Source organism: Anopheles coluzzii, chromosome 2, assembly GCF_943734685.1.
Source record: "Anopheles coluzzii chromosome 2, AcolN3, whole genome shotgun sequence".
In the NCBI taxonomy this organism is placed as follows: Eukaryota; Metazoa; Arthropoda; class Insecta; order Diptera; family Culicidae; genus Anopheles; species Anopheles coluzzii.
The window spans coordinates 78134116-78157101 of NC_064670.1; the positions used below are offsets into that span (position 1 = coordinate 78134116).

Below are 22986 nucleotides of genomic sequence, written 5' to 3' on the forward strand. Positions count from 1 at the left end.
TTTGTCGGTGATCATATGGTGGTGCACTGTCAGTCACAAACAGACAAACAAGACATACATGTTTGTTGGAAAAGTTCCGCCTTATTGTCACAGCTTGAAAGATCTCTTCACCTTGGCAGAACGGGCTGTCACAGCGATCTGAACTTTTGACAGCCGGAAACTACACGCGGTGCAAGCGGCACCACATACACTCTCTCGCTCAAGGTGTATTTATTGAGGAGGTGAATTATTAGCGCGTTTGCCGGGCGCCATCATTGAGTATTGTTATGTCAAATCGCATACAATTTTCTATACCCCCCTCCAGCCCTTCCCGATTTTTATACCGGGGCCCCCAGTATTGTTATGTCAAGTCGTGAAATGTCAATTTGCTCTGAAGCACTTCACCTCCTAATATCCATACACCTTGCTCTCGCTTTTTGGACTTTCTACCGAACGGACGTACAGTGAAGAAATAAAGCACTATTAATTGTTACACATTAAATCAAAGGCCTCAGTTATTTTAATATCAACAGGTTATGGGCCCAGGCCGTGAAGTGTGTAACAAGTAATTTCGTCGTGTTTTTGTGAGCTAGAGACTTTTCCAATTTGATCAGTGAAATTTTGTTAGTGAAGATGGGCCAAGACACTATCAATTTCGATAAATTGAACGGACGATCAAATTTTTCGACCTGCGAAAAGAAGATGCTTTCGTTTCTTCGTACGCGTGACCTGTTCAAATGTGTTCAGCCAGCCCCAAACACCGAGAAGGACGAGGACAAGCTGTCGCGAGCAGTAGGATGGATTTTCCTGGCTTGCGAAGATCATGTCACGCATCACTTCGGGAAGGATGATTCCCCTCTTCTAATATGGGAGATGCTGCGGAAGACGTACGCTGAATCCGGCCAGGGTCTGCACCTGCAGGCGGTCATGACGCTTTCACACACGTATCGTTCGGAGTGCAATTCGAACGACGAAAACATCGGACGGATGATGGAAGCATGGCGACGATGCACCGAAGTGGGAATCACTTTCGAAGACAACATAGTGGCGCTATTTATGGTGGGTAATTTGGGCAATGAATATGAATCTTTTCGTCAAAGTTTAATTGGCAGTGGGCAGGAAATCACGGTCGAGCGAGTGAAGACAGGGTTGTTGGAGTTTACACCTATGAACAACCATCAGAACCAGAGCACGGCATTTTACAGTGGCACATCCCGCAAAGAAGAAGAGAAGAAATCCGGTGGATCGAGTCGCGATTTGAGCCGGATCAAATGCTTTGGATGTGGTAAAATGGGGCATTTCAGGAGCAAATGTCCACAGCGTCCGTCAGGTTCCGGAAATCGAGAGACAACAGCGTCGGCTGATGCAAGGTTTGCGTCAGCATTTTTGATGGCGTCGAAGCAGCACCAATACATGAACGATTGGTATTTGGACAGCGGCGCGTCACGTCACATGACAGCGAGACGGGAAATTCTCGGAAATTTCCGAAAGGCGAACGTACCCAAATAACCAAATCGGCCTTAACCCACTGTTAACCCACTTTAAACGCACGTGGGTTAAAGGTGGTCGATTCAGTCGTTAACCCACCAAATTTTAGAACATGTACTGTTTTTAGAACATGACTGACAGCCCCGGTTGTCAGTTTTTAACTCTGGGGTTTAAATGTGCAATCTATGTCAAACGTAACGAATGCGCCAAAAAAAAAGCTTGTCCGATCTTGTTCGGCCGGTGTGTATCTGCGTGTGTGTGTCATTTTCACCGATGCTGCTTATAGGGATACACATTGGTTAATATTGCCTTTATTGCGTGTATTATATTGTGATATGGTATTAGTGTGATGTGATTGTAACTAAGATTTTATTCTATTTACCCACTGTAGTGAAGTCCTGATCCGAGGCCTTTGTGTGCATCCATCTTCTAGCGCCTTTGTCATTTCGACTATCTGAAAAGATTGAGATATCGACGTAAAAAGCCATCCAAGTTGTTAGAGGACATAAAGAACAGGTAGAGCTTCGGCGTATGAGCCACAAGCACACGTATATAATGGATTGCTTATAATCATCGTCGTTGATATATTTTTTCAGTAAAATGCCGCACGCCATAGTTCAGACAACTGATGCAAGAGGAAATGCCGAGCTATATATAATTCCAGAGGGCTGGATACAGGAAACAAGCCGAGGCAAAACATATCATCTTTGGCCAAAATATAAAAACAAACGCCATCTTCAACAAATGGTTAACGATGGGAATTGCACGGGCAATCCTAACTGGGAGAAGATTAAGTGCATCGTGAAAAAAAAGAACATCGGTACGATAGAAGATGCGGAGCAACTGGTAACTGCTATGAGTGACGAAAATAACTCTGATTTTAGCATCACATCTGCACCTACATTAGATGGTATACAAAGAGCTAACTTTGAAAACTTAATGGTGATAGATGATGTTAAAAATGAAAGTACAGAAGCTATTGAAGAAAATCGATGGTCTGAATATTCCATAGAATGGCTTCATGACAATGATGCACATGATGCAGTTGAATCGATAAATGGATCGGTAGCATCACTACATTCAACCCATGGCAACGAAACTAAAGTGGCTGTAGAAGAAAATCAATCCGCGAAATACTCTACAGAAGAATGGCTTCATGAAAATGACGCAAATGATAAATGTGATACAACTAATGACTCGGTAGCAACTGTATGCTCAAACCATGGCTATCAAATGCTTGCAGATATGGACGATGCCAATGCACAATACCCTCACTCATATATCCCCTGTGATCCAAATAACTTAGTAAAAAGCAATCATCTGCCCATAGATGAAAACAACAATGTTCCTAGACATACACAAAACCGAAAAGGAGACTATGACCATACTCAGCAACTAAATGAAATAGATAACAGGCTTTCAAGAATCGAAAAGATGCAAGCAACTCTTATCACCCAAATGAATATTTTGCTTGATAAGACATGTCCACGTGTGCCTCCACATCTAAAAGAAAAGCATGCTAATATTAAAACTATAAAAACGTTGGAAGATCTCGAAAAACTTAACAAAGATCTAGAGTCATTTACCAACATGCGAACAATATTTGATTGGCTAGATTTTTTGATATCGGACCAAATCAGCCATAATAGATTGATACAAGCATTGGACATTCTTTTTGACAAAACCTTTTTAACGAAATGTAGTTGGACAGGTGTAGGAAGAACTGGGAGCAAGATACAGTTTCAATCATATCAAAATGTTGTTAACCTTTTTAAAGAAATAGGGTCTACTAATGATGAACAGCTTTCTTTGAATGCAGTTGCAAACTTTTTCAAGGATACGTTAAAGTACGCACAGAAGCGACTAAATAATAAAGGATTAAGAAAATCAACTAAACATACTTTCAAACACCATGAAATGTGATATATTGAATCTTTAACATAGTTCTAGTAACTCACAATGTAATTGTGACGAATTTATTTGCTTAACAAACTCTGTGACTGTGAACTAAAAATAAAAAAAAAATAAATGAATTTATAAAAACAACATTTCAATGTAATTATTCACATGTTATTGTTTTTTTTTATTCACACTTCGTACTCATCGTAACGTATGCAATAAAGGTACAAAAACATGTTCATCGCCATCATTTGTTGTTACAGCAGCTAGCTTGCATTTAATATCGCTTAACTTAAACATAGAAGATTTTTTTCTTAAGTCGCGCCGGTTTCCCCGAAAAACGTATAGATGATTAGATTTTATGGGATACTGAAAATAGTCTATATTGCCTGGCAAAACAAAACCTTCAATTCTAATCTCTGTTTCAGAATCGAAAACAAAAGATTGGTAACGAATTATTTGCTTGTCTAAAGTTAAGAACCAACCATTTCGATTGTTGTTTTGCAAGAGGAATCCAGAAGTTATTAATAAATCGTTTGTTTTGTTATTCTTAGTTAATGGGTAAGATGGTACTGTATTATTAGCAATCGTAAAAAAATTTTGAAGTTCAATATTTCTATTGGCGGCCTGAGCTAAAGGTCTATTGGTTCCACGAAGAGATTTTTTTATAAATTGTAATTTGTTTTCATATCGAAAAGCGGAAAGTGAGGGAAGTGGTCCAAAATGTCGCACTTCATCCAAAACGTGCAGCAAATTATGTACGTTACTAGTAAGATATTGTTCGCCATATATTTGTCCATACTGGATGACAAATGTTTCCAACATTTTACCAGCTACGTGCCAATTTTTTTTAAATTCATTAGATGAGAGCATCGTAACTGCACAAAACAGTAGCAGAAAATGTTCGTAAGCTTCAGATGGAAGTACCTTCAAAACCACCAATCCAGCGTAGTGTAAAAATGATGCTAGCTCAGTACCTTTCCAATTTTTTAACTCATCTAATCGTCTAAACCTTCTATGTATTTCCGATGGCAATTCTATACCTACTAGGTGCTCTGATACACTATCGCATTGCATACCAGACCATTTGTAACATTTCCCTAACTTGCCATCTCTCCATCCAAATAAAAGTCTTTTCAATATACCTAAGTAAAACAAATGTAGGGATTCTGAAATTATGACATCTGTTATTATATCGATGTCGGGTATTTCTAAAAGAGGAGAGATTACTTTCACATGATCTGGGTAAGCTCCGGCTCGAAATTCTTTATCAGTACGAAGAGGGGCATTGATGCTTTTAAAAGTCGTTGTATTTGAAAGGGGACTAAACTCTCCTTCGCAGGTACACTTCATACATCCATGAGTAGCATTAAAATATGCACATCCTGAGAAATGATAGAAAATTAAATATTAATTATAAATCATGTACCAAATCCAATTAACATACCCTTAATAAATGCTCGAGCAGGTGCATCCGCAATAATGGCACGCAAATTGATTTTGATTTGAGCAGAATTGATCAAAATGCCATTTATCAGGATATTTTTCAGCTCATCCACCAACTTTCTCAAATAGTCCTGGACGTTTGTTGGTTTGCTTTACCTGTAGTAGTTTCTAATGTTTTGAGCAACACCGTAATACCATAATTGGCCTCCGGGAATGTTGTGAACATCGTCATTATTCCTCCTGGTCTTCAGAAGAGTTCGAGCAGATTTTGGTAGGCTTCGTCCCAGGTTAGCTGATAATATATTAGACAGCAGATTGATTGCGATGTGTGACTGATTTGTTGACAAAGCATAAAATTTTATGCAATCTTCCAACGACATGTTGGAAAAATCCATTTTATCAGTGTCATGTATTGATGATGTTTCCTGATCTGATTCCTCTTCGTCATTCATGTCTTCTTCACGCTCCATTGCAACATCTAAATCTGCCGTACTATTTTCGATATCTATATTCATAAAAGAAGATAGTTTAATAGATAGAATCTTCTCGTGATACGCTATTGAACGGAAGGTAAAATATGGAAACGTAAACAACATACACACCTGTACAAGCGATAGGCGCAGTATCTGATGTTTCGTCCTGTGCATTGAAGAATGCTGCGTGCGTCTTATCCCTTTTTTTGTATAAAGTTCCAGTTTTTCGGATATTTTTCGATAACATCTTATTTTTCTTTTGCGGACCTCCTGCTAGTTTACCAAAACATGGGCGTTCTACAATGAATTTTTATTTTTCTTCAGCTTCTTCTGTCAAGGAACCAGTTCATCACTTCGTCCAAGCGTTTATACAATCGTATAGTTCAATTCTCGGGGTTGAAAACCCAAACAGATTCATACAATGAAACGACAATTCAGCATTTCAAGCTAGCTTGAATCAAATCAACTGTGTTCTAAAATTTGAAAATTGGTGGCGATTTCGGGCTTTTGGTTATTTGGGTAGAACGAGTGTCTGTCGCTGACAATAGAAAGCTGAATGTTGCTGGTGTTGGTACGGCGTACCTTTCTATAGATGGTCGAGAAATAACCTTAAATGATGTTTTGTATGTGCCCGCGTTAAAAGCTAATTTAATGTCGCTTGATTCGATCTCGCGATCGCATCGCATTGAATTAGAAAATGGTATTTGCAGGATTTTTAGCAAACCGGATGGAACGCTTATTATTGAGGCGAAGGCGTCGGGTGGAACATACAAGGTTGATGCCAGCAATGTCAAATGTGTACTTGCAGTGAACGAGGAATCGAATGAATGGCATCGCAGAATGGGACATTTGAGTTACGGCGGGCTCAAAAAGATCCAGAAAGCTGATGGGACGTTTAATTTCTCCGATACGCGTGAGTCTATCAACAAATGTGAAAGTTGTGCCGAAGGTAAACAGACAAGAAATGTATTTTCTAAGAACCAGAACACCACGATCAAGTCGAAGCAAATTCTTGAATTGGTACATGCTGATCTATGCGGGCCTATGAGTACATCTTTGGGTGGAGCGAAGTACTTCGCAGTTTTCGTAGATGATTTTTCTAGAAAAGTTTTCGTTTCGTTTTTAGCAGAAAAATCAGCGTTGGTCCCAGCATTTAACAACTTTATAACAAAGATGGAAAACCAGACTGGTATGAAGGTAAAGCGCCTGCGCTCGGACAACGGAAGGGAATTTGTAAATTCTAAGATGGACCAAATATGTAAACAGAACGGCATCGTACATGAAACAACAGTTCCCTATACTCCCCAACAAAATAGAGTTTCCGAAAGAATGAATAGGACGCTTATCGAACGAGCCCGATGCATGTTACAAGATTCAAAGGTCGACAGAAAGCTTTGGGCCGAAGCGGTAAACCATGCGGCATATCTGATTAACCGTTCTGTTAATCGATCCTTAGGTGATCGTAGCCCAGAAGAAGTATGGACAGGCACAAAGCCAGTTTTGTCCACATTGCGTACTTTTGGAGAGCCTGCAATGGTGTTTATCCCTAACGTAAACCGTTCGAAATGGGATCCAAAAGCTGAAAAGATAACGTTTGTCGGTTACATGGAAACGGAGAAAAACCTGAGATTTTACCATCAGAAAAACAAGAAAATTTGCATTAGTAGAGATGCAAAGTTTTTCAAGAAACAGTTCATTACAGATGTACCCTATGAAGAGGTTACTACTTCAGTTGGAGATTCGAATACATCAGAGAAAGAAGAGTCAGGAACAGAGAACGAGATATCTTATGATGAAGGATCTCAATTCGAAGATGCAATAACGGCTCCAAACAAAGAGCCACGACGGTCGCAACGTACGCCGCGTCCAATTGTACGGGAAGATTTTGTGACTTACTTTACAAGAGATTGCGATTCAGAGGATCCAGTGAACCTAGAGCAAGCAAATAATGCGCATGACGCTATGTCCCGGAGTAACGCTATGAAGGAAGAATTGGATTCTTTCATTAAGAATGACACCTGGTCATTAGTTGAACTCCCTGAGGGACGTAAGGCTGTTAATACCAAATGGGTTTTCAAGCGCAAGCGTGCTGAAGATGGCTCAGTAATAAGACACAAGGCTAGGCTTGTAGCCAAAGGTTGCAGTCAGCAACAAGGCATTGATTACAAAGAGACTTTTTCTCCAGTTGTACGATATGAGTCCATACGTTTACTAATTGCCTTAGCAGCCCAACAAGGCATGGGTATTGATCAAATGGATGCTATTTCAGCCTACCTTCAAGGTCCAATTGATGAAGAAATCTATGTTCTACAACCAGAGGGTTTCGACGACAAATCGGGAAAAGTCTACAGGCTGAATAAGGCGATGTATGGTTTAAAGCAAAGCGGAAGATGCTGGAACACTTGCCTGGATGCCGCCCTACAGTCTTTTGGACTTCACAAATCAGCAGAAGATCCATGCGTTTATTTTGATAAAAAGAGCAATCTTCTCATCGCTATTTACGTAGATGATATTCTTATCTTTTGGAAAGATGCTGACGTTTGTGACAGTTTGAAGTCGAAGTTAACCAGCACTTTTCAAATGAAAGACATGGGGAAGGCTCGAACATGTGTAGGCATGACGATAACTTATGATAAGGATTTCATAAGCATTAATCAAAGCAGATATGCTGAAGAAGTTTTAGAACGTTTTGGTATGCTAAACTGTAAAGCTGTTTCTTCGCCATGGGATGCATCACAAAAGCTCGTGGCAAAAACGGATGAAGAACCTGGAATAAATGTGCCATATCGAGAAGCTGTTGGCGCATTGTTGTTTTTAGTTCAGGGCACAAGGCCAGATTTAGCATTTGCTGTCAGCAACGTCAGTCGTTACAACGAAAAACACAACGAGACACATTGGACAGCAGTGAAGAGAATCCTGCGTTATGTAAGAGGAACGATCAACTATGGAATTACTTATCGGCGCGGTTCTGAAGAAACAGTAAATGGTTTCGTTGATGCAGACTGGGCAAACGATCAGGATGAGCGTCGATCATTTTCCGGATACGTGTTCAAGTTGGCCGAGGGTGCTGTCGCCTGGTCATGCAAGCGGCAACAGTGTGTAGCTGTATCCAGTACAGAAGCAGAGTATGTAGCAATTGCACATGCTGCAAAGGAAGCTGTTTGGCTTTTTCGTTTCATCCGACAATTCAAAGAACTTGATACTATCATACTGCGTTGTGATAACCAAAGTGCATTGGTTATGACGGGAAGAGAGGCTTTCAGTCCGAGAGCAAAGCACATCGACGTGAGTTATCATTTCGTGCGCGATCTGGTCCGAAATGGATTACTTACTATGGAGTATGTACCGACTACTAGCAACCTAGCTGATTGTTTAACGAAGGGAGTGTGCGGATCCCAAATGCTTTGTTCTACCGACGGCTTTGGAATGCATGCAATTTAGTAGTTGTGACTATAAGCCGAGTTGGGGTGTTGGAAAAGTTCCGCCTTATTGTCACAGCTTGAAAGATCTCTTCACCTTGGCAGAACGGGCTGTCACAGCGATCTGAACTTTTGACAGCCGGAAACTACACGCGGTGCAAGCGGCACCACATACACTCTCTCGCTTTTTGGACTTTCTACCGAACGGACGTACAGTGAAGAAATAAAGCACTATTAATTGTTACACATTAAATCAAAGGCCTCAGTTATTTTAATATCAACAATGTTAAATCCCATACATTTTTCATGTTCGATGTCGTGTGCGATTAAAGCTAGAGCGCTGGGTAAGGCGGCTCTGGCACCAATCGAACAGGACCCCCGCCAGGGAATTGACAGCGATTTGCGAGAGCGCGCGACGACTCGCATGCCATACAAGTTCACAGCCCCAGTGCCCTCGCATTAAAGAGCTTGCGAGCCTAGATAGTTTTCGCCCGTAGTTTTAGCAGTTATAATTATAGCAACCCGAGATCAGCTATAACAGTGCAAATTGTAGCATAAAAAACACCTGAATTTTAACATTATATTTTGAAAAATTCCACAAAAATTGAAAAAGTTATCTTTTCGGCAAATAACACCGCAACAAAAATAATTAATGAATAAATTACAAACATTATTTAAAATACCCTAAGATTTCGAGCAGATGATACCACTCGCAACCCTCGCAATGTTTGACGGGCCAGCAAACACGACTTTGTTCGAAAAGTGTTCTGTCAGGCAGCGGTCAGAACCTCGCCGCATACGATTTTGCCGCAAGCTTTTTTATTGGATTTGACGTTAATTACAGCACCTGCGAATCGGCCGCATGTGGCGATGCGGCAAAATCAAAAGGACTGAACCAGAACCCCAGAACCAAGGACTGTATACGAACGAGGTCCCGTATTGTAGAACGATTTGACAAATAGCCAAAAGTTCGTTACAGGCAGTTTGACATCTAAAGGCCGGGCTACATCCCAAATAACCAAATCGTCCTTAACCCACTGTAAAACCACTTCAAACCCACGTTGGTTTGTGGTGGTCGATTCAGTCGTTAACCCACCAAATTTTAGAACAATCGGAGCTGCCAGTTCCGATCCGATGTATTTATCTTGCCCACCCTTAACCCACCTTTTCCAAAAATGCTTTGAGGAAAAGTTTGGTCAAGGGTTGGCTAAGGTCAATATGCTGAACAGGATTTTAACTCTTCGATTGATTACATTCATTCACTTACATCACTGCACTTAAACTTCCGCAATATTATTAGTCTATAAACTATGCACTGACCAGCGAAATGGAAGAGTTCGATCGCAAGTAAACAAACACACATATACACATATTACACATGAATGTTTTACAACAAACCAACTTAAACACACACGTTTAATTGCTTCCTTCGCACAATTAAATAACATTTTATTACAGGTGAAACATGTTGAGCAAATAAATTGCCCGTGCATAAAAAACTAAGTTCAACAACATTGAAGTGGCTGCTTCTGTGGCCGTGTGGCTTATCCCACCAAACTGATAGTTTTTTAGCGCTGTTTAATGGAACTGGATTTTTAGTACAAGAAATTGGTGGCGTTTTCGGTATCTTGGTTATATGGGATTGATCGTACTCCGAAGTGTAATTTTGATTTTCACTAGCGTATCTGGCGTCGGCCAGCGCAAGCTAGATGTCGGTATTGTAGAGAATGGAAATAGCATAGGAGGAGCAAAAGAAGAGAGAACGTAAAACTTGTACTAAAAACATCAAGAAAGTAATTAATTTCAAATAGAAGAACGTAACCAGCTTTGCGACGTAACAGAGATTTCAAAAAGCCGGCGAATCAGATGGAAATGGAGAAGCAGAGTGTTGTATCTTGTAATTAAGGAACAGTTATTTATCGTAGCTCACTGTATTATTTATTCTGCCTCGTAATTGCTTCCTAGCTCGTAGGCTTCCCTTTTTGTTCTCTCTCTGACAGTTCTTCTTCCGGATCCCTCCTTTCTTCCCAAGGTTTCCACACTGTAAGGTAAACATATACCTTGCCCGTGAAGTGTCACATTCCCATCCCCGTTGTACACAACACAGAGAGAGATAGCAATATCAGGGCGAAATAAAACCCAAACGTAGCAAACGTCAGGCAAGGAAAAGGAAAAAAACGTCAAAAGAATGAAACGGAGTCAGTCTTGTGTTTAGAGAAGTCGAAGACAGACAAAAAAAAATTATTAAAAACAAAAAAAATAAAAGGAAAGCCTTACCTACAACTCGGGACCTCCATCGTATTTTTGAGGAGAAAGGGCAGGCCACATGCATCCTTCAATTCCACGAGAATTGCAACAAGATGAATAGAAAGCCATTTACCACTAGTCACAACCAGAACACCCTTTCTGCTGGAATTTGCCCTTAAGGTGGCAAATCCCAATTCAGAAACAGAGGGACGTTAAAAAATAAAAATAATAAGCAGAAAAATAAGCAATAACCATACAACCGCATACAAAAGAAACAAACAGAACAACTATTCTCTTACCTCACAAAAATAATAATAATAACAATTCATTCATAAAAAAAAACCAGCACAACCCACAAACACAAACGAAAAACAAAGAAAAAAAAAAAGATTTAAATTTAACTTAAGGAAAGACCATGAAAGGGGAACCATAATGGAAAATCGCTTAGAAATAATAAACCGAATCTAGCCCGGTATAACGTAGTAAAAAATACAATATAATACAAAAAAAAATAATAATTATAATAATGAACGGAGGAAATAACGGAAAAAGACTAAGTAACTAACGACACAATATAAACCAACCTGGAAAAAAAGGAGACATGGATGACAGTCCACTCCCAAACTCAGATGGTACGCCTCTGATTATACCTCCCAAAAAGAGAGTATAGGAGGATGTAACCCATCAACCTAAACAGAAGAAGAAGAAGAGAAGTCGAAGACAGACGTAAAGGAAGAACAAGCTAAATATAATTCAAATAACCCTTTTAATTAGAAGGAACTTATTTTAAATAAACAGATGTCAAAAAGAACCTTAAATCACGACAGGTATAATTTATCCCAAATAACCAAGATACCGAAAACGCCACCAATTTCCTGTACTAAAAATCCAGTTGCATCGAATAAAGCCAAGAAACTGTCAGTTTGGTGGGTTAAACCACACGGCCTCAGAATCGGCCACTTCAATGTTGTTGAAGTAAGTTTTTATACACGGGTAATTAATTTGCTAAACATTTATCACCCCAAAATGTGTTTAATTGTGCAAAGAAAGCAATACAACTTGTGTGTTTAAGTTCTTTTATTGTGAAACATATTTGTGTAAGATGTGGATGCGTGTGTTTGTTTACTTGCAAATGGACTCTTTCATTTCGCTGGTCAGTGCACAGTTTATTTTTTAATAATATTGCCGAAGTTATGCTGTGTTGTAACTGAATGAGTTAAAGTAATCGATTTGTTAAAATCATGTTCAGCATATTGCCCTTAGCCCGCACTTGATCCATCTTTTTCTCGTCAACGTGAAAAAGGTGAGCCAAGTGTGGGTAAGGTTAATACATCTAATTAGAACTGACAGCTCCGATTGTTCTAAAATTTGGTGGGTTAACGACTGAATCGACCACCACTAACCCACGCGGGTTTGAAGTGGCTTTACAGTGGGATAAGGCCTATTTGGTTATTTGGGATGTGTCAAAATTATTCATTCTTGGTGTCTCATCAAGTTTCAACCAGGCTACTTGTATGCCGTTTGAAATGTTGATAACCCAAATAACCAAATCGTCCTTAACCCACTGTAAAACCACTTCAAACCCACGTGGGTTTGTGGTGGTCGATTCAGTCGCTAACCCACCAAATTTTAGAACAATCGGAGCTGCCAGTTCCGATCCGATGTATTTATCTTGCCCACCCTCAACCCACCTTTTCCAAAAATGCTTTGAGGAAAAGTTTGGTCCAGGGTTGGCTAAGGTCAATATGCTGAACAGGATTTTAACTCTTCGATTGATTAAATTCATTAACTTACATCACTGCACTTCAACTTCAGCAATATTATTAGTCTATAAACTATGCACTGACCAGCGAAATGAAAGAGTCCACTCGCAAGTAAACAAACACACAGATACACATATTACACAAGGATGTTCCACAACAAACCAACTTAAACACACACGTTTACTTGCTTCCTATGCTTAATTAAATCACATTTTAACACAGGTGAAACACGTTGAGCGAATAAATTATCCGTTCATAAAAAACTGACTTCAATAACATTGAAGTGGCTGCTTCTGTGGCCGTGTGGCTTAACCCACCAAACTGACAGTTTTTTGGCTTTGTTTGATGGAACTGGATTTTTAGTACGAGAAATTGGTGGCGTTTTCGGTATCTTGGTTATATGGGAAACTTCCATAAATTGTAACAAAGTAGTTAATTATTGTTGCCGTTAATTGTTGTTGTTGGGCAAATCGTCATTTATGCTGTCACATTCCATCATCTTGTAACAAAGGTTATGACAGACATGCACAACAGTGTATAGGGGGCTTATGGCACGCCAATGCGGGGCGCGCATTCATGTGACGTTTGGCCACTGAACGATCATCCTGTGTACAACGCTTGAGACGAAATACAGTAAAACGTCGATTATCCGGGCAGCTCGGGACCGGACGGTTGCCGGTTAATCGATTTGCACGGATAATGGTCCAAGAAATGTCATTTTCATACAAAACTTATTTTATTACTAGTTTTTTGTTAGTTTTATGATTAATCCAACTTGAATAAATCGATTGATCGTTAGTAAAATATTATTTTAATCAATAACTATAGGTTTAACAACTGTTCATGAACAAAAATGAATTTCGAAAATATCACTAGACACTTTAGAGCTGCTCAAAAATCTGGTTGCCTACTTGACTATCGCTGCAAATGTTCGCTGTACGTTTGAACAGCTGTCGCATTTACGCTCACGGTTAAGCCGCTCGCCGGTTAATCCGCCCCCGGATAATCGACGTTCTACTGTAGAACTAAACAAGAACTAACAAATTCCCGGCTTGTGTCGAATTTATTACATGCAAAGCGCTGGGCAACATTTCTCCGCATCTTCCAATATCTATCCTTCGTTGGGTAAAATTATAGCCTCCTCGACCCAAAACACTTTTTGTTGTGTACAACGGGGATAAGAATGTGACACTTCACGGGCAAGGTATATGTTTACCTTACAGTGTGGAAACCTTGGTAAAAAAGGAGGGTTCCGGAAGAAGAACTGTCAGGCCGAAAATACACGGACCGGAATTTCACGGCCGCAGAATTCCGCTTGCTGAAAAATGTATGGATATGACAGTTCGGGAAAGTTGCCGTTGACACTTTGTATATGGGTTTGACAGCAGGCGGAATTCCGCGGCCGCGAAATTCCGGTCCGTGTATTTTCGGCCTCAGAGAGAGAACAAAAAGGGAAGCCTACGAGCTAGGAAGCAATTACGAGGCAGAATAAATAATACAGTGAGCTACGATAAATAACTGTTCCTTAATTACAAGATACAACAGTTTTGGCGACGAGGATGGTTGATCAAGCAAGTAACGCGGGCAACGTGCCATCTACGAGTTCTTCAATTATACCGAACGCAGCTGCCGCTGCTGGTACAGTTCCACCTCCGAATTTTGCTATGGAACCATTTGACAAACGCAAATCAAAATGGATGCGGTGGGTGGATCGACTGGAAACTGCCTTCGACATCTACAGAGTGACCGAAGAGCGGGATAAGAAGAACTACTTGCTACATTACATGGGAACCGAAACTTACGACGTCATTTGCGACAAGGTTGCCCCGGCTGCACCTCGTGATTGTACCTTCCAGCAAATTGTGGATACGCTGAAAGATTATTTCAGCCCGCAACCCTTAGAAATTGCAGAAAACTTCAAGTTTAACAGTCGCCGCCAGGGTGACAAGGATGCAGTTACAGCCGATGAGTCAGTAGATGAATATTTGGTAGCGCTACGCAGGTTGGCCGCATCTTGTAACTTCGGTGATTACTTAGAGAAGGCGTTGCGTAACTAGCTGGTTTTCGGGATAAAAAGAGGAGACATTCGCGATCGACTTCTAGAAAAGCGAACGTTGACGTTGCAGGAGGCTCGGGACATTGCAGTCAGCATGGAATTGTCCCGGAAAGGTAGAACCGAGATCGAAGGTTGCTCAGCGAAACAAGAAATGCATGCGGTGTACCAGTCTAAAGGTAAAGGTTGGAAGCCAAATAAGGGTGTGGACAAACCCAGCACGAGTACGGAGAAATCTAATTGCTACCGTTGCGGAGACAAATCACATTTGGCAAATGCATGTAAGTACAAAAACATAATTTGTTCGTTTTGTAAAACAAAGGGACATTTGGCGAAAGTGTGTCTTAAAAAGAAGAAAAATGAAGCACATTCGACAGGCAGCGCGGCGGCTCAAACAAATTACGTGGAACAGCAAGGCAATGACGCAACAATAGAAAGCACAAACATACGAGATGTGTGTACAGTTGGTTCATCTACACATTGCAAGAAACTGTGGTTAAATATGAAGGTGAACAAAAAGACAATTAAATTCGAAATAGATACAGGTTCACCAAAAATAAATATACCAGCATCTATAAATTATACCAGCATCTAGCTTCAACCCGCCGCCGCTAGATGGCGTACGCGTTCACAAAAAACTACGGAGTACGATCAATGTAGCCCGGCCTTAGGCCCGTGTCTGTGCTCCATCGGATACGATTTTATCGGAAGGCCTGTCAAAATTTTATATGGAATTTGACAGATAACGTCGGACGTGCGATTTCGTCGTACGACGGAATAAAAAAAATTGATTTCGTCGGACGCCGCATCCGATTTTATCAGTCAAACTAAAAGTGTGGTGTTTTGTAGGACCAATCTCAACTTAATGTTGAAGGAATCCAAGCATGCATGATTGATTCTTTCATCATAGTAGTCATAAAAATGTTCAATAAAGGTTTAGTTCGCTTTCATCACTAGAAGAGAATAGTCCACATTTACTGCATGGATTCCGGTTACCCGAAAATACAGCAAAAGAAGGAGAAACCAATGCCTCGAAACGACGATTTCCAAAGCTTGGTGGGTGCTTTGCTGTACGTTGCGGGCAACACGCGGCCCAAAATTGCCATCAGTGCATCCATCCTGGGGCGCAAGGTGAGCAATCCTTTGCCAAGCAGATTGGACGGAAGCCAAGAGAACATTGCGATATCTGAATTCAACAGCAGATCTGAAATTGAAACTTGGTGAAGATGGGCAGCTTGAAGCATACGTTGATGCCGACTAGGTGGGCGACCATCAAGATCGAAAATCGAACTCGGGATTCATTTTTCATTTAGGTGAACCGATTTCGTGGTCAGCTCGGAAGCAGCAGTGCGTGACCCTTTCGTCGAGCGAAGCGGAATATATCGCTTTAGCGGAGGGCTGTCGAGAGCTGCACTGGTTGCAAAAACTTATGAAAGATGTAGGTGAGAAGACCACTGGACCAATCGTTATCCGTGAAGAAGAGAATAGTCCACATTTACTGCGTTACAACTAATGTTTCATAATCGTTATATTATTAAAATCATTTACATCCTAAGTGCCACAAATCCACTAAACGACCACTAAACGCCTTCTAAACGACTCAAGTTCTCTACCTAAACGGAATATAGAAAGACTTCGTTTAGCAGACGGCAAACGACTCATGCATTCTAAAAATAGCGAAAAAGCTGGTGGCGCTCTCTGTTGGTGGGATACCCCAACCAGTTGAGCTTCATCGCTTGGAGGAGAGCTTTCTCATTTCCTCTGTACTGTTGTATGGTTTCGCATTGAAGTTATGCATCGCTAGAACTAGAACGGCGATACGATTGTTTAAATACTAAACTCCAACGGACACCACCAGCACTGAAGCAAGTGAGATTTGAGTAATGGTCGTTGGTGTTGATACCCACGTATCTGACCACACGACCATTCATATGGGTTTTTGCTCAGAAAGTGAGAAGGCTATATAGGTCATGATTAGATGAAACTTGTCTAAACACATTGCAAGAAAAGGATAGCAAATATAATGATGAGTTGTAATACGCCATCTATTGATCAAACCAATGAAGCTGTGGAGCTTTCATTTTTTTTTCTATGGATATTTAATTTTCCAGTCGTTTAAGCTTAATCTGTGGCGCTTGGGTTGTTCAAGGTGGATTAAAAATATCAGGTAGTGGATAAGGGCACTTGGGGGGTCGCCATAGTTGAGGGACTTTACGTCATTTTAAAACCGTTAACCATTGGTTTCCGCACACAAAGCCTAGCAAACCGAACAGATTTCTTTGTTATTATGTGCATTTTTGTGTGTCTATTGATTTTATCGAAAAAATTGAGATATGTTAACTAAAGATTTGATAATTTGTTTATGCACGAAGTTTAAAATCATGTGAGTAAGAGTTCAAATCTCACTTAAATTGACGATGCGGCACGTAGATAATGAGTAATTAATGTAAAAATTTAAAAAAATAATGAGTCCTTATTTTTTATCATCAAAAATGTCGAAAACACAATTAATTATAGTAAAATTCGCAGAATAACACAAAATAACACACTTTAATCCATGTTTCAATGTTAAATAAGAACTCGCAATGTGCAAAATATATTTTTAAAGTGTAACGTCCGGACTAATATCGCCCACTGTGCACTCAACCCGAACCCCGAACGCAGCGGTATAAACGCGTTATACCTTGACCGCTGGAGCACCCGGTGTGCTAGATGAACTGTCATAGAATAAAGCTCTCTTCTTGGCGCGACATTGAACTGAACAGACGTAAGCCACTGACTTCTGCGTATAATTATTTGTGTGCTCTTCCGAATTGTGCTAAATCTTATTAAAACGGCCAATTAACCTTCCGCCAACCGTAAAACGCTTGGTCGTTACATCTCAGAAGTGGGATTACCAACAAAAAGTCGCCTACAAACCGCCTGCAAGCCGCTTAACCAGCCGGCCTACGTGTGTCTGTGTACGTGTGTGCGTGTGACATAACGCCATCTCATCAAATGGTGGGCAAAGACGAACTTCGCCGGGCGCTCATCGAAGCCGGCGTCGACGTACCGAATACCGCCACCCTCGCACAACTTCGGCAACTTTACGCCTCTCTCGAGCTGGTCGCTCGTTCCCCCCGTGCAGCGCAGCCCACCACCTCGGCCATGGCATCAGCCTCCGCTTACGCAAACCATCCCGAGGCCGCCATTTTGTATCACCCTCATGAAAATGGCGGTGACGCCGTTAATGATGCCGCTTCGACGAACAACACCACCGACGCCAATGCTAATCTGCCCTCCGCTCAAGGTGTAGCTGCCGCCCTTCCCCGCTGTTCCGACGATATGGAGGCTCACCTCGAAGCGCTGCGAATGCAGCTACAGTTAGCCGAATTGCGTCAGAAAGTGCATCAACTCGAGGCGCAGCAACCGACCGCCGTTTGTGTAAAGGATTTCGAATCCTTCATCGAGCCGCTTGATGCTGAGAAAAATTCCGATGTCATCCGCTGGTTCCGTGATTTGGAACGCCTTTTCTCACTCCATCGAGTATGCGATGCGGACAAATTTTTGTTTACTCTTCGGCTCCTCACAGGCACGGCAGCTAACGTCGCCAAAGAATTTGACGTCACCACTTACGACGAACTGAAAATGGAGCTTATCGACAACCTTCATTTCGTCGCTACTCCTGAATCTGTGTACCGCCAACTCCGCAATCGTCGGCTGCAACCCCAAGAATCTGCCCTCCGTTACCTGTTTGATATGCAGCGCATAGCTGGCCAAGCCGACATTCCTGATTCGGAACTGATCCCGATCGTCATCGATGGATTGGGAAGCCCGTCAATTACTTCAAGCCTGCACTTCATGCCCCTCACGATGGAAGATTTCCGGAAGAAGCTGAAGCTTTTCGAGTCTTGCCGTCATCTTCGAGCCATCAAGCCCCCTTCCGCCGTTGTTCGGGCCCCGATGAACAGCCGTATGGAACGGCCCCTAACGTCGCAGGAACCTGTCCGCTGCTTCAACTGCTCCCGATTTGGACACCTTCAGAGTGCCTGCTCCAAGCCGAAGCGCCCACCCGGCGGATGTTTCCGCTGTTTCCAGACTGGGCACGTCTACCGTAACTGCCCTGAACGTCGGGCCAACGCCACTGTCGAGGGCAATACTAGTTCGGACGAAGCTCTCGCCACAAATCAAGAGGTGAGTTTGACATTTTTCCACTCTTCTGCTAAGCGTACCACCCTTCCCTGCGTTCGTTCCCTTCTCGACACAGGAAGTCCTGTGAGCTTCATTAGCGACACGATAGTACCAGTTAAGATGCTAGGACCTCTTTCCGCTACCGAATACTGCACTATGATTAAGGGACCACTTTACTCTCGAGGAAAAATCGATTGTACTATCCGATTTAAGAATCATTCCGTTCGACACTCTTTTATTATATTACCTGGAATTGCGTGGCCAGTCATTATCGGTCGCGATTTACTGAACTCACTTAATATTTTTCTTACGTATTCATCTCCTACAACTTCATGTATTACTAAACCTCTATCGACGGAACTTAAAGAAGTAGATACGATTCTTCCAGAAAAATTAGACGATGCTATTAGGAGTATTTGTGCGCTCGATGTGGCTGAAGCCGATAATGAATTGGATTTAGGAAAAACACTATCTTTGGAACAACGTTCAATAGTCAATTCTATTGTTGAAAACTCATACCTCAACTATACTTCAGATGTTATACCGCTCAAACACCCTATGAAAATCAATCTGACTCATGATACACCAATATTTACTAAGCCGCGAAGACTCTCTTATGGTGAAAGACAGCAGGTTAAGCAAATTGTTGATAAACTGTTAGCAGAAAACATCATCCGGCCCAGTAATTCTCCTTATGCTTCTGCGCTTGTCCTCGTTAGGAAAAAGAGTGGCGAGGTTCGTATGTGTGTGGATTACCGGCCCCTCAACAAAATTACAGTTCGGGACAATTACCCCCTACCCCTTATCGAAACTTGTTTGGAGCATCTGTGTGGAAAAAAATTCTTCAGTTTGCTAGATTTGAAAAGCGGATTCCATCAGGTCCCAATGAGTGAGGAGTCTATCCCCTACACTTCTTTTGTGACCCCAGATGGTCAATTTGAATATCTGAAGATGCCATTCGGTCTTCGTAACGCCCCTTCCGAATTCCAACGTTTTATTAATTCTATTTTAAGGGAATTCATTGATGATGGTAGAATAGTAGTGTACCTCGATGACATTATCATCGCTTCTACTGATCTTAGCTCTCACTTCAGTACTCTCCGGTCCGTATTAGAAAAGATTAAGCAGAACAATTTGGAACTTCGTCTTGACAAGTGCAAATTTGTCCATGAACAAATAGAATACTTGGGCTACAAAGCTAACTTTTCTGGAATTCAGCCTAGTGATAGGCACATTAAAGCACTTACTAATTACCCTATGCCCACTAATTTAAAACAACTCAGACGTTGTCTTGGTCTGTTTTCATACTTCCGACGGTTTGTTCCATCTTTCTCTTGCATCGCCAAACCTATGACAAAACTTCTTCAGAAGGACGAAGTATTTAACTTCGATTCAAATTGCGTGCATGCCTTTGAAACCTTACGTGACAAACTTGTGCATTCTCCTATCCTTTCCATATTCGACCCAAAACGGGAAACCGAATTACACTGTGACGCAAGTTCCTTTGGTTTTGGCGCTATTCTCCTCCAGAAACAGGATGATAATAAGTTGCACCCTGTTGCTTACTTTTCCAAAACCACTTCAAAAGACGAGTCCAAGTTACACAGTTATGAGCTTGAAACTCTTTCCATCATTTACGCTCTTAAGCGCTTTCACACTTATGTTCATGGGCTCCCCATTAAGATAGTTACTGACTGCAACTCTCTGGTCGAGACCCTTAAGAACCGTAATGCTTCCGCTAAGATTGCCAGGTGGTCCTTGTTTCTGGAAAATTACGACTATACCATCTGTCATCGCTCAGGCACTTCTATGCCTCATGTCGACGCACTGAGTCGCACCGAAGCTGTGGGTGCCATCGGTGAGATTGACCTTGACTTCCAGCTTCAAGTAGCTCAGACGCGTGACCCATCTATCGAAGCTCTCAAACATCGGTTAGAATCAGAAGAAGTTGACGGATTCTTACTTCAAGATGGGCTTGTCTATCGCGACATACCTGATGGTCAACCTCAATTGTATGTCCCTTCGGAAATGGTCGACAATGTTATTAGACACACTCACGAGCGAATTGGCCACCTGGGCATAAACAAAACCTTCAGCAAAATCAGTCAGCATTACTGGTTCCCCCACATGAAGCCCACTATCGACAAATTCATCAAAAACTGCCTCAAGTGCATTGTTTATTCTGCACCTCATCATACTAATGCCCGGAATATGTACAGCATCCCTAAAGAGCCCTTACCCTTTGATACCATCCATATTGACCATTTAGGTCCGCTCCCTAGTTCTTCCTTACGCAAGAAGTATATACTTGTTGTTATCGATGCTTTCACTAAATTAACTAAACTTTACCCAACCTCCTCAACTAATGCGAAGGAAGTGTGTTCTGCCCTTTCCCAATATATGTCTTACTATAGCCGCCCTAGGCGGATTGTTAGCGATCGAGCTACTTGTTTCACCTCCACCTTGTTTGAGGACTTCTTGGAATCGCATAACATTAGCCATGTCCTCAACGCCACCGGATCCCCACAAGCCAATGGACAGGTAGAACGGGTGAACCGTGTGTTGCGTCCTATCCTTAGCAAACTATCTGATGCTCCAGACCAGACCGATTGGGTATCCAAGTTGCGGTCAGCCGAATACGCTTTAAACAATACCGTCCATACATCTACGAACTTCTGCCCCTCTGTCCTACTCTTTGGTGTCGAGCAACGCGGTAAAGTTCCAGACGAGTTAGCCGAATACCTGGATGAGAAATTTGATCGAGCCTCTAGGGACTTAGAAGCCATTCGGGCTAAAGCGTTAGAAAACATAGAAGAGTCTCAACGGAAGAATGAGGAATACTTTAGCAAAAAGCACAAACCACCACAGCGCTATAAGGAAGGTGACTTAGTGGCTGTACGTTACTCTGATACGACCGATAGCGGTAATAAGAAGCTCAGTCCTAAATTCAGGGGACCTTACGTCATCCATAAAATGTTGCCCCATGATAGGTACATGGTACGCGATGTAGAAGGATGTCAACTCACACAACTACCCTACGATGGGGTTCTAGAAGCGAATAAGTTGCGACGTTGGACCGAGTCCAGTGATTAGGAAATTGAGGGCAATTTATTGTTCAGGATAGCCGAGCTGTAACGTCCGGACTAATATCGCCCACTGTGCACTCAACCCGAACCCCGAACGCAGCGGTATAAACGCGTTATACCTTGACCGCTGGAGCACCCGGTGTGCTAGATGAACTGTCATAGAATAAAGCTCTCTTCTTGGCGCGACATTGAACTGAACAGACGTAAGCCACTGACTTCTGCGTATAATTATTTGTGTGCTCTTCCGAATTGTGCTAAATCTTATTAAAACGGCCAATTAACCTTCCGCCAACCGTAAAACGCTTGGTCGTTACAAAAGAATATTTAATCGAAAAAATGAGGTAGATAAATTATATGAACAAATTTAATATATGCAAAACAGTTTGAATCTTGGGGACCATACGTCAAGTGACGAATTGTCAAAATGCACTAGAGTCCACCACCTGATATTTTTAAATCCACCTTGGGTTTGTTCGAGTTGAAAGTCGTGTTCGATTGGTGCCAGAGCACTGCCTTATGCGAGCTCACAGATTGATCGAAATTGTTTGACAGGATCAGTGTGTCCAGATTATTTTGGCAGTTTTCGGTAGGAGCACCAACATTTTATCTGTAGTGTTCGGTAAGTGTTTCAATTAGTATCGGTAGTTTTCGGTAGCTTTTGAAGTGTTAAGCGGAAAGGGGGGGTGCTAATTTGCACGAGAAAATGTATCCTGTCTTTAAATAGAAGATGCATCAGATTCGGTTCATTATGGTCACACGAATGATCCCTTTCTGAAGTGTTGATCGGAAAATTGTACTAGGGATTCTACGCAAATGAAGTATTGAGATGCATATTTCCTTTTGAGTGGTTGCGATTCCCTTTTCTCGGGGTTCCACGCAGCCGTTTAGAACCAGTCGCAGTGGCAGTGCTAACTCGAGTGCGATTTTATCGTATGTGCTGTCAGCAGCTATTTAGATTAATAT

General features: G+C 41.7%; 3 protein-coding genes across 3 annotated transcripts; 1 reads left to right on the plus strand and 2 right to left on the minus strand.

Moving 5' to 3' along the window:
* The first annotated feature begins 1485 nt into the window (after positions 1-1485).
* On the plus strand, positions 1486-3427 carry LOC125906575 (uncharacterized). Its single transcript, XM_049606064.1, has 2 exons — positions 1486-1983; positions 2064-3427. The coding sequence occupies exon 2, from the start codon at positions 2068-2070 to the stop codon at positions 3388-3390; it is 1323 nt and encodes a 440-aa protein (XP_049462021.1). The 5' UTR covers positions 1486-1983; positions 2064-2067; the 3' UTR covers positions 3391-3427.
* A 96-nt stretch (positions 3428-3523) lies between these two features.
* Positions 3524-4896, minus strand: LOC125906577 (uncharacterized). The gene is made up of 2 exons (XM_049606066.1): positions 4814-4896; positions 3524-4751 (listed from the first exon to the last, which is right to left on the minus strand). The coding sequence occupies exon 2, from the start codon at positions 4717-4719 to the stop codon at positions 3568-3570; it is 1152 nt and encodes a 383-aa protein (XP_049462023.1). The 5' UTR covers positions 4720-4751; positions 4814-4896; the 3' UTR covers positions 3524-3567.
* A 68-nt stretch (positions 4897-4964) lies between these two features.
* LOC125908379 (uncharacterized) lies at positions 4965-5567 on the minus strand. The gene is made up of 2 exons (XM_049611103.1): positions 5415-5567; positions 4965-5317 (listed from the first exon to the last, which is right to left on the minus strand). Exons 1-2 carry the CDS (start codon positions 5530-5532, stop codon positions 4965-4967), a joined length of 471 nt encoding a protein of 156 aa, XP_049467060.1. The 5' UTR covers positions 5533-5567.
* Positions 5568-22986: the final 17419 nt, after the last annotated feature.

Bases quoted from the DNA above. Each gene is read 5' to 3' on its own strand.
- LOC125906575 (XM_049606064.1), top strand. From the start codon at position 2,068: ATGCCGCACGCCATAGTTCAGACAACTGATGCAAGAGGAAATGCCGAG.
- LOC125906577 (XM_049606066.1), bottom strand. From the start codon at position 4,719: ATGAAGTGTACCTGCGAAGGAGAGTTTAGTCCCCTTTCAAATACAACG.
- LOC125908379 (XM_049611103.1), bottom strand. From the start codon at position 5,532: ATGTTATCGAAAAATATCCGAAAAACTGGAACTTTATACAAAAAAAGG. The intron at 5,318-5,414 runs GTGTGTATGTTG...TTATGAATATAG, and splicing joins TGCGCCTATCGCTTGTACAG to ATATCGAAAATAGTACGGCA.